Source organism: Salvia hispanica, chromosome 2 (assembly GCF_029641045.1).
Source record: "Salvia hispanica isolate PSC_SH4W2 chromosome 2, Shi_PSC_v1, whole genome shotgun sequence".
NCBI lineage: Eukaryota > Viridiplantae > Streptophyta > Magnoliopsida > Lamiales > Lamiaceae > Salvia > Salvia hispanica.
In genome coordinates, this window is record NC_142693.1 from 58,018,957 (window position 1) to 58,031,622 (window position 12,666).

At 35.0% G+C, this 12,666-nt stretch overlaps 1 protein-coding gene and 1 pseudogene across 1 annotated transcript; both read left to right on the forward strand.

The window, feature by feature from the left end:
- The first annotated feature begins 870 nt into the window (after nucleotides 1–870).
- Nucleotides 871–3,846, forward strand: LOC125201782 (uncharacterized). Its single transcript, XM_048100030.2, has 7 exons — nucleotides 871–1,336; nucleotides 1,571–1,733; nucleotides 1,977–2,177; nucleotides 2,259–2,504; nucleotides 2,714–2,861; nucleotides 2,993–3,221; nucleotides 3,297–3,846. Exons 1-7 carry the CDS (start codon nucleotides 1,009–1,011, stop codon nucleotides 3,632–3,634), a joined length of 1,653 nt encoding a protein of 550 aa, XP_047955987.2. The 5' UTR covers nucleotides 871–1,008; the 3' UTR covers nucleotides 3,635–3,846.
- A 3,542-nt stretch (nucleotides 3,847–7,388) lies between these two features.
- On the forward strand, nucleotides 7,389–11,889 carry LOC125189900 (patatin-like protein 2; annotated as a pseudogene).
- The last annotated feature ends 777 nt before the right edge of the window (nucleotides 11,890–12,666 follow it).

Consider the following 12,666-nt stretch of genomic DNA (forward strand, 5'->3'; position numbering starts at 1 on the left):
TGTTCCATTTTTACATTTTTGTCCGTCCCACAAAATTTGTCTCATTTCATTTTTTATCATTTTTTTAGTAGACCGCATATTCTACTAATTCATTCATGCTCACATTTTATTATAAAAATAGTATATAAAAGTAGTACTCACATTTCACTGACTTTTTCAACTCACTTTTCATCAATTTCTTAAAATTCGTGTCCGGTCAAAGTGAGATAATCTTTATGGGACGGAGGGAGTATATAAACGTAGGATTCACATTCCACTAATTTTTTCAACCTACTCTCTATTATGTTTCTTAAAATTTGTGCTCGGTTAAAGTGACAAAATTTAGGGGACGAAGGACGTAGTTTTTATTAAACTATTAATTACTTGTAGTACATATTTTGAGGAGATTTATAAATTAGTGAATTAAGATAATGGAGTGAGGACCTTTTAGTTTTGCCCAAAGTATAGCATAATCTTGTGAATTGATTAAATACCAATTGACAAAAACTTTGGTGCAGGAACGGCATAAATGCGCGCTCCACTAATTAAGGTAACTAGTTAGTATTAATTACGGTGGTTAAACAATAATTAAACTCTAAAAAACATGTTTTCTGCCTAATCTCTATTAGATAGGCGTTGTCTGTTAAATTAATTAATTACTCCACATGCAAAGACGGAATCAAATCATAATGCTAGACGCGTTATTTATGGTATAGTAGTTAAATGACTGAAATCAGAAAAATATAATTATGCAAAAAAACAATTAAATGCATGGCATACTGACATTGTAGAGTCAAAAAATAATTTCCTTTCCTTTGTTGTTTTGCGTGAAATAATTTAATAAAGCATATTATAAATATAAATGAATAAATGTAATGGTGTGGCGGTGTATCTATCGAGATATTCGGACATCACAGTGTTCTAGACAAAATATAGCTGAAGCTGATTCATCAGAATCGAGAGATTCTCTACTCTACACCCCTTTAAATTGAATCACCGTCGCCGCTGTCGGTGTCGGTGCCGGGAAACATGACCTCAAAATCTACGGCGCGCCGCCGCCGCCGGATTTCCGTGCCTCTTCTCCTCATCCTGATCGCGATATCCACCATTTTCGGCCTCCTCACCACGGATCTCAGGTCGATTGATCCGTCGCCCAAGCTCCAGATTAGGAACAAGGCGTCGGAGATCTTCGTGGAGGAGGCGTTTCCAGCTAATTCGACGGCGGATAAGGTGGAAGGAGCTGAGGGCGGGAGGAAATGCGCGACGGTGGAAGAGATGGGAGATATCTTCAGCAGAGGCTATGCGGAGGAGAGTATTAGAGTCAGAACATTGATTCATCACCACTTCCAAACCAACGGTGCGTTTTTTTTTTTTTTTTTTTTTGTGTGGTTGATATTTATGATTAATTAATTGCATTTTTTAAATGTGTTGTAGATATAAGTAACTGATTTATTTATAAATGGTGTTTTAATTGAACATTTGAACTGTGTTGTGGAGGATTTGGATTTTCGTATAGTTACCATGTGTTTTGGAGTTTTGATAAATTGAGGATTTGTGTGTGAGGAATGATTCACTGAGTATTCAATTTCAGGTGCCTCGAGGGTGCGAAATCTCCCTCCCGAGCAATTCTGCAACCACGGCTTTGTGATTGGGAAAGCATCGGAAGCCGGTTTGGGAAACGAGTTGTATAAGATACTTACTGCTGCTGCGTTGAGCGTGATGCTGAACCGGTCATTGATAATCGGCCAAACCAGGCATATTGGTTCTCTCTCAAGCCTTTCTGTTTGTTGGATTTTATTTGATATTTCATTGAGAAAAAGAGAGGAGAAATCCGAAGAATACACTAGTTGCTCTGTTCACGTTTGTTTACATCGTGCTAGATAAAGAATGAAATAAAACGTGATGGATCGGTCTTGCCATGTCGGGAAGATACTTAAATTTTGTGTTAGATCTTTGCGCACTGCAGCTAACTTCCGCTGTGTACTATTATCTTTCAGGGATAAGTACCCTTTTGGCGATTACATCTCCTACTCCAACGTAACATTTACATTAAAAGAAGTGAAACATTTGTGGAGACATAATCGTTGTCTGACAAAATACAAAAGGCACTTAACGATGAGGATTGACGATTTCCAGAAGCCAACACGAACAGATGTTCTCTGTAGTAACTGGAGAGAATGGGAGCAACCTATCATATGGTAACTTGGAATGTCAAATAAGGCCGGAATTAATTATCTGTTGTTACTTGAATGATTATTGATGAACCGCTCTCTAATTAGGTTCCAGAACACGACGGATGCTGTGGCTGCCCAGTTTTTCTTGAAGAACGTACATCCCGAGATGAGGGACGCTGCCTCGGATTTATTTGGAAGGCCGGAAAATCTTCAGTACCGAGCTAATGTGTTCGGTGAGATTATGAGGATCCTGATTTCTCCTTCGAGAGATGTGGAAAATGCAGTAAGTTGGGCTCTTAGTGGCGGGAGCGATCCGGATATAGTACTCCACATGCGGATGATGATGAATAGGTACCTCAGCTAAACTAATCGTGAATGATCTTTTACATTTATAGTTTATCTTCCAATGCCATAATTCCTGCAAGTGGCTCGTTGATTATACATTTGCACGACTTTGTTTCTGTTAATTAATGCCACAAAATACTTTCTGCCACGAGCTTCTTCTATTAAATTGGAAAACTCAAATTTGTTCGAGTTGCATAAATGAGTTAATTTTGCAGATCGGTTAGAGCAATGCAGGCGGCGGTGGATTGCCTAAGGAAAGCTCTCCTTAATCTTCCAATTTTATCGAAACCAAAAATTGTCTTGGTTGCTGATACCCCTTCCATGGTGAAAAATATTGCAATAACTTTAGAAGAATTTGCAGAGGTAACGTCTCAACTTGAGAGGATTCATTAGTCAACATTTTCTTGATTCGTTGTTCAATCACAACATACATGAGACGTAACTTTGATTTTGATAGACTTGTCCCCTTGCTCTCCCTGGTTTCGATTTTGCAGGTCATACACTTCGATTATGAAAAGTTCGAAGGAAATATTTCAGGTAACTCAAAGTCAAGCATCATGAATTTCAGAACAAAGGACTGGGGTCCCGCACCTAGATGGGTGGCCTTTGTCGATTTCTTTCTGGCATCACGCGCTAAACATGCCGTCATTTCTGGAGCTCACCGACGTGTTGGGACAACGTATGCTCAGCTGATCGCAGCACTTGCAGCTGCATACCGACTAGGTAAATCCGAGTAGCTTAACATCCAACAAAAATACATATGATCTGACAAAAATTTACACTGGATTCTGTCCACAGATGAGAACTCGTCTCTAAACTCGAGCATCACGTTCCTTAGCAGCTTCCAAAGTCCGTTGCTTTCGGAGGGTTTGAAGAGACAGATCGGGTGGGGGCACGTGTGGAACCGATTTGCTGGGCCCCTAAGCTGTCGTGGGCAGCCTCGCCAATGCGCTCTAACACCTATTCTTCCACCGGCTTGGTGGGACGGGCTTTGGCAGTCGCCCATCCCACGAGATGTGCAAAGGATGGAAGCGTACGGCATGAAGCTCTCGGGCTTTGGGACGTCCGATGACAGCCGCCTCAGTAGATTCTGTAAGTCGCGGACAAATTCTGTTGTAGTAACTCGACTCATCTAGGCATGCGATTCTCTGCAGCCATATTTTTGTTTTATTTTTTTTATTTGATCTTCATTTTTGTTGTGCTTTTATTAATTCATTCATTTACGGTAATTGTAGAACACAATGCATATCTGTATCTGGCTCTAGAAGTCAACTTGTAGGCTGTAGCACGATAAATATTTAAGTTTCTAACATTACATATATACTAGTATTAAATTACTACTATTAAATTGTTTCTGCTTTTGGGTTTTAGTATTAGATTTGCAAATTAGATTTCATGTTTGTTATTTTTTAGTGGGTCAAACTAAAAAGTATCCATACCAAAAGTTCGAGCGGACCGCTCAGGGGATTTTGGTGCTTGTTTTGCATTTTATGCTATTTTTAATCCTTTGTTTATGGGCTCCTATATATAGACCTCTTACTCATTTTGTAAATCAGCTTGTTTATGAATTATTGAAGAAGACTCTTTTGTGAGATTTTATTCAATTCCTATATCGTAGGTTGTTTGTTTAGTTCTTGGAGATCCATCGAGTCTAGGTATGCATCAATGGCTTGTGTATCCATGGTGTAGTGAAGTCATAGGATAATTAGATTAGTGAAAGTTGCGTAAGATTGTCATCATCTTTTTGATGGAGGTCTTAAGGTCCTAGATCTAATTATTCATCACATATATTTTTCCCTTTTCTAATCTCCCATCAATTTCATTTTGGATGTAGCCTAAAAGACTAGATCCAACCTATCATTTGTTTATGTATTTGTGTTAATTTTGAGATAAGTCATTTTTGACATTCTCTAAGGTTATAAATTTGGATCTACAATATAGGGATCTTTATTATATATCGTGTCCTACTAATGATTCTTTTACATATGAAATTATAGAATATTCCAAAAAATTAGGAGCTCCTAAAGGCTTCGCTTACAGTGGAATGGAGTACAAGATATTTGGCTGTAGGGAATAACTACAATCTTAGTCAAATTAATTAAAAAAGTAGGAAATAAAGTAATTCCGACTAATTTTCCGCTTGATCTTGGACTTACCCAACTAAAATTTAAGTCTGAAATATAATAATGCAGGGATCGTACAATTTGCTGAATAACAACGATGGTTCTAAATATATACTCGTTGTTCCCGAAAAATAGAAACTCTTTTATTTTTAGTCGTCTGTCCCTTAAAAATAAAAACTTTTTAAACAATCTGAAAGATGAATACAATTTTTCTAAACAAATAAATATTTATAAATTAATTATTTCCTTGTTTTCTTACTAATTTGATATTTTTTGATATATCCATCGTATATTCTTGTTATGTACTTTTTATATGTGCTAAATATATTTTTATTTACGCTGTTGATTTTGTTAATGAAGTCGATGTGTATATATTAATAAATAATATAATAATAAATATAGAATTTTAAAAGATTAATAAATAAATAATAAATAAGATAAGATAATTTTAATTACTATTTAGCTCGATAAACCTGCTTACAGTTTGGATTGTAAATATTTAAGCCGATAATATTTTAGCCTTAGCCCACAACCTGAATATGATTGACCTGAAATCCGATAGACAGACCCGATTCACATCCCTACTAGCAACATTTAAATTCACAGAGCTGAGAGCTAGTATATCAAAAGCAAGACGTGCTTGTATTCTAATTAAAATCAATATTTGTATTGGTCTTAATCAGTTAATTGGCTTGATCTCTTTTCATCCCCACACTTCACAACAATAATTAGTCAAAACTACTTAACATTTCATCAAACGTAACCTATTTCCGTTCAACTATTTTAATTAGTCAAAACTACTTAACAATTAACATTTCATTAAACGTAACCTATTTCCGTCCAACTATTTTTAAGTTGAATAATTATACTACCATTTAATTTCGAGTAATTGTGAACACATATACAGTTAATTAATTATTATTTCATTAGATTTATAAGATTATATTTTTTGCCCTCAAGCATTGCTAGCTCCTATCCCCTCCGCCTCGTGCTATTTTGTTACATGAGGTTGTTAGATTTCACGGTACTAAGCACACAATCTCATTCGATGAGGCGTGGAAGTGACTCATTAGGTATTTAAGTTGGTCTATTTTTACTTCATATTTTTATATACAACCACATCCATATGTAAATATGTGAACAAAGATTTGCACCCAAATTCTTATTGCTCATAACAACTTGTTACATATAACTCAAAACCAATCTTCCACTATAAAAATCTAACTAATCGAATATCACAATCAAATGTTGACATATATAACCTTTTTCTTTCAAAGGGATAAGGCATTCGAAGGCTAAAATATTACTACTAACTAATATATGTGTTTCAACTTTTAAGTCAATAATTTAACAATTAAGCATGCAAAGCAAAATGATAAGAGATGTCCGTATCTATCCAAGATATTTGGCAGCTAATTAAGCAAATTGATATTATTTTGTCTGCTTAATGAAATGCTACGTACGAATCACATTAATTAACACCACTTGCAATATTTATTTTATACTATCATGCATATTTCATATTTGAATCACTTTTTTTTTTTATAAACTTATTAAACTAATCTATATCTATGCATATTTGAATCACGTACTACATGGATGTACGTTTCAAAATCAAACATCTATATCCTAAAATAATTTTTCGCTGAAATTGTCTAAGTAATTAATTTTTGGTTAGGTCAAATTTGGCTTCATTTGGAATATCTACGCATGTTGACCACTATACATATCGCTAGATAACACGTATTATGTGCGTGTGTTGGCCTAGTGGTAGAGTCGTTAATATCCGAACTCGAAGGTCTCGGGTTCGAATCTATTGAATTGCAGACCCATCATACATTAACTATTCTACCGTTAGATCAACATACTCATTACCTTTTTGTTAATATATAAAGTTAAATTGATAAATATTAACCCAAACTAACACAAATTGTTTTTCAATTATAATACTCCAGTAACTATATATCGACTTTGACCCATTAATGCCATGCAATAGATTTGTCTATTTATAAAAATATTGTGATAACTATTCTACCGTTAGATCAACACACTCATTACCTTTTTGTTAATATATAAAGTTAAATTGATAAATATTAACCCAAACTAACACAAATTGTTTTTCAATTATAATACTCCATTAACTATATCTCGACTTTGACCCATTAATGCCATGCAATAGATTTGGCTATTTATAAAAATATTGTGAACTTAGAAAAGTCAAGATTTGTATATGTTGTGCAAATTAGAGTTGTGGCGATCAAAATAGTTTACTACTGTAATATAAATTAGCTTTAACAGTAATCTGAATTTTGACCAGAGGAAGCAAAATACAATAACTCTAGCTTCATAAATCAACTATATTTTTGAGATAATATAATTACTTTACTAATTGGAAAATCATGAATAATTTATAAATCATGTATTGCAAATTTACAAAGAAACTGTGATAAAAATGATAGCTAGCTCCAAGTACAATTCTTAGAGAAGAAAAGGCTGATTATCAATATATTAATTAGAGATGAAATAGCTGCTTATCCAAGTAACATGATCTAGTCTTGAGCATGTAATTTAATTTGACAATTAACGAGTACTTACTATAATAATAACTAATTAGCTCCAATTTTACACAATCAAACCTTGAAACTTTCTAAATAATAGTAGGTGTGAATTGAAGCATTAGGCTGTACTGGCATTACATGTACCTCTTCTTTAAATACTCATAACCCTTTCATTATTTTCATCGCACTAAAATATTTTTAATCCCAATTATGTCAAAGAAGAAGCACCAATCTCCGGTTGATGGAAGGCTAATCACTATACTGAGCATCGATGGAGGAGGTATTCGCAGAATCATCCCTGCCAAGATTCTTGAATTCCTCGAATCCGAACTCCAGAAATTGGACGGCGAAGTTGCTAGAATTGCAGACTACTTTGATGTAATCGCAGGGACGAGCACCGGTGCTGATGACGGCCATGTTGACGGCTCCCGATGCTAACAATCGCCCTATTTATGCAGCTAAAGATATTGCTCCGTTTTATGTAGAACATGGGCCTAAGATTTTCCCACAGAGGTCTGTTTTATTGATTTTTGTTGAGTAGATGAAGCATGTGAATTAGTTGTAAAATTTGATACATTAATGTCAATTAGCGATTGTTTAATTGTTTTAGTGGATTACTTGGATCGATGGATGTATTAGTAGGCCCCAAATACAACGGCAAGTATGTGCAAGAGCTAACAAGGGAGATTTTAGGACAGACTCGGTTGCATCACACGTTAACAAATGTTGTTGTCCCATCATTTGACATCAAGCTTATGCAGCCCACCATCTTCTCCTCCTACGAGGTCTCTCACAATCTATCTCTTCGTTGTTTTGATATTCGTTGCATGAGAAATTAATTTATTCAATATTGGTTGGACGGTTAATTTATTTTTGGACGCAACATTTTGTTGAAGCAGGTGAAGAATCTGGACTACAAGGACGTGCTATTGTCCGACATATGTATCGCCACCTCTGCCGCGCCCACTTATATTCCGCCCCATTCTTTCACAAACGTCGATAGTTTTGGACAATGCTGGGATTTCAATCTCATCGACGGCGGTGTTGCTGCCAACAACCCGGTACGCAGAGTCCCACACTTGAATCATACTGACCATATGTTCGCAAATTCAACAAACAAGTATTCCACATTCGCCTAAAAATGGATCTGGAATCACTATATAAATCTCTTTCTATCATGAATTAATTTTAAGATAAAACGTCCTTATATATAGAATTGTATCAGATCACCAACTGTGGGCTGAAATATTAATTGATCCATCAATATAGATTATGCCAAGACAGAAAAATGACTGACACAACCGTATATCTTGATTGCAATCACTTTAAGATAGAAACACAATATATATTATTGCAGACTTTGGTGGCAGTGAGAGAAGTGACAAAGGAAGTGGCGAACAGAGGGGAAGATTTCTTCCCCATTCAGCCTCTGGACTGTGCAAAATTGCTGGTGATATCATTGGGCACGGGCTCCGCAAAGCATGAGGAGATATACACAACAGAAATGGCGTCGGAATGGAGCGTGATGAGCTGGCTTCTACGTACTGTAACAGCCCGCCCTCCTAGGGTACAATAAATGCGGCGGCTGCTACCCAAAACCGACTCTAGAGAAGTAAACATAGGCTAGGGTTTCATTAAAAGAGTACTGACCAAAAGAATTGGAAGAAATATCAGAGTATTTAATGCAACAACTTAACCTAGAAGTTTAAAGGAAGAAAGAGATCATAAATGACGATCAAAATATCTTAGGAGTACGACATAATATCCAAGGCAAAGTCACAAGAGAAAGGCTAAGGCCTCAAACCGAAGGCAAGATGCAAATATTCCAAAAGAAATTCTAAAGTGTATCAAAATTTAGCGGAAAGCGACCAAGAGAAAGTATAGCTATGTATGAAGACACAACTACGCTTGAAGTTCAACATGTCCATATTAATTAATTAAACTGCTCAACACCCGCCACCGCTCGTCATCATTCAACCTGCACATAAGGAAAACACATGCAGGGCTGAGTATTTTGAAATACTCAGTGAGCTCATTGCCAAAACATTTACAAGTTATGCCACCCTTACCAAGTGAACTCGAGTTTTAAGCAGTCATAAAAGAATATCACGAGTATCACAAAATATATTTTCCATAGACTGGCCAGTCAAAATAACTCCCCATTTTCCTCATCAAAATAACAATCACAATCATTCCATGGTGCGACGAAAGTGTGGCCACACTTTTCGCCCACGAGACCGGCCGACTAGCAAGGACGGCTCCCGATCCCCTCGTGTACACAGCCTGGTAGGGCTTGCGGCCCATACTCAGACCCGAATTCGTATAAACATATCCATAGCCCTAGCCCAATGGAGCGAACTCACAAACTAGACATCAGGCGCACAATATCACAATAAAACAGACATAGGCATGGCATAACAGTTAAACCACCCTTATAACACCAATCAATATTTTTGACAAAAATAAAAGAGAGTTTTAAGAGTAAAGCCACCTCGACTGCTTAGTTTTCAAGTAGTTTCGCTTTTCCGTTATCCGGCTTCGCAACCAAAGTTTCACCTTTTAATCACATAGGCACATATCACAAATTAGGTTCAATACTACTCTTACCCATGCATGTCTCATTACTTTTCCCTCTTCCCAACGATTTATCTTATCATCACTAATTAATCAAGATCATGTTTATCACACAAGATTATTTAACCATCAAACACACACCATACAAACACTACACACACACACGTCGCATACACACACACACGCCATACACACATACACGGCACACACACATACATGTTCCCACATCTCTTTTTATCCCTCTTTCACTCAACCAAGATGCATGAGGGTTCAAGAAGACCGATTAATCGGTTAGAAGAAGAAAAAGAAGAAGTAGAAGGAGAACAAGCATAACTCTTAAACAAAATACCTTTTAGAGAAAAACGATCGGTAGAAAACAAGTATTAGCCTTGATTCTTCAAAGTTCTTGGATTAAACTTCAATTCTTCTCCAAAAGATAGCAAAATATTGGAGAGTAGAAGAAGAAAATTTGAGAGAGTGGGGAATGGTGGGGGCCGAAAATTATGGGGGCTAGGGTTGGGGTTTTGGTTCTTATTTATAGAGCTCAACAAGATCTTTAGGTAATTAGAATAGAATATTTGGTAAGATTTTATTCTACACAATAAAATAATATTGTGAAGTAGGGAAGATGAATTAACAAAAATAGACTAGGTATCAAGCATGGCAATTTTCTAAAATTAGGTCCTCTAATTAGCCATGGTTTCGTTTTGGTATAATTTTCGGAGTAGAATAAAATATCACGGAACAAAATAAAATTAAGAATTCTCCCACTTGGAGTCAAAAGAGGCGTCTATTTGCCTTCTTAAATAAGGCATGGATTTTAAATATTGTCTAGAATAAAGGCAAGATCTCTTGAAGTATGGAAAGATTTGGTAGAATATTTAAATTCTAGGTATGGAAGGAAATCAAATAAGGGATCAATTAAAATAAAAATAATACTCCCTCCCTTATTTTGGAGATTTTCGAAAATCACAAGGCACAAGGGGTGTCGATTTTTCCCCTCTTTAAAATAAGGAAATAATTGGGTCTTGGATTTAATTTGGATAAATATCCCAAGGATTAAATTAAGTCCGGGAGAAATAGAATTTTTCTTCAAAGGGGGTCTAGGGTTCGAAAATTACAAGAATTAGGGTGACAAGTATTTATGGAAATTTTCTCTAATATTCTCACTCACCCTTGAACAAATAATTTGCCACATCATCTCATAATTTAATATATCACATGCCACGTCATTAAATCCATAGGTTTGACTTTTCAAACTTTCAACACAAACCCTAGACTCAATTCGACCATATCATCTCATGAAATAAATGCATTCTCGATTCCACGTCATCAACAATTAATTCTAAGGCTCTAAAATTAGGATTCTAAATTCCGAGATGTTATATCGAAATTCTACACCAGTAATCGATATCTACAACCAAGCTAGCACAGATATGGTTGATTATTTTTTATCACTAATATTTCAGGCTCACACTTCTCAACAAATTATCTACGCATTCAGGTCAATATTTTTAAGTTGAAATTTTGGATATATTATTATTCGTAATGTTATTATGTTATGTCCTAGAGGCCATTAAATTATGTATTTAATCCCTATTAGTAGCTAGACTTGGGGTTTGTCAATTGCCATTATTAATTTATTTTGTTATCTCTTTACAAGAAATTCTCTGGTTGATATTTTGGTTGTTACAGTTTTTTCACATTTTCGTTTTGTTTCTTTTGTTGTATGCGTCATTTATAGTAACATGTAACTCGGACTCATATATAATAATTGCACAGGCTGAAAATTTAACTGGAGATAGCTCGTCGGTGGATGTCACAACAGATGAGAATCTGAAGGATCTAGTTGAAATCGGGGAATGCTTGTTGCACTCTCCTTTCTCAAGAGTGAATATGCAAACAGGAAATTGTGAGCCTGTTGTTGGCGGAGGCACAAATAAGGACGTTTTGATTAAGTAAGTTATTATTAATTTACTTAATTTTTTCAATATTAAATAATCTTTTTTCGTGTGATTATTTATCGTAGGTTTGCAAAAATACTCTCAGATGAACAGATATAGGGCTGGGGAAAAATACCGAAAAAATGATATAGCGCTCGTATCATATTGAAAAATATTGAAAAATTATCGAATTTTCGATACGATACAATATCGTATCGTAAGTTTTCGATACGATAACTATATGAATTTCCTTATATCGCGATATATCGTTTTATATCGAAAATACGATATATATTGAAAATTTTCGATATATCGATATTTTCGATATATATCGAAATATCGATACGATAACGATATGAAATTTTTTTATATCGAAAGTTCGATATATCGAAACTTTCGATACGATAACGATATGAAATTCTTTCATATCGATATTTTCGATATGATACACGATACAACGTTTTCGATACGATATATCGTATCGACCCACCCCTAAACAGATATTCCGACGGTCAAAATCAGTGAACTAGAAAGGGACATAATTAGCATCTTGCACACTGGTTTGGGAAATTAGGATTTTAAACTATTTTGCTACAGTTTTATTTAATTTATTTAGGACGCATTTGGTATGGGCTAACGTATAATATCTTCAGCGAAAATGTATTTTACTATGTATGATATCAATAATATTCTGGTTACATATTTGTTTACTATAAAAATAAAAATATGGTAAATGAATAAAATTTTGATAATTTAAATAATTAATTTGTATGATGGTACAATAAAAATATTATTCACAAAAAATATGTACCCTCTGCGTTCCCATAAAAATAATGACTTTAGATACGTCACATATTTAAATAAAAAATTAATAAAGTATTTTGGGGAAGAAGGTGACTAAATGGGCTTCATCTATTAATTTTTATTGGGCCTATTTGATTTATAAGAAAACAAGCCATAAGTTTAAAAT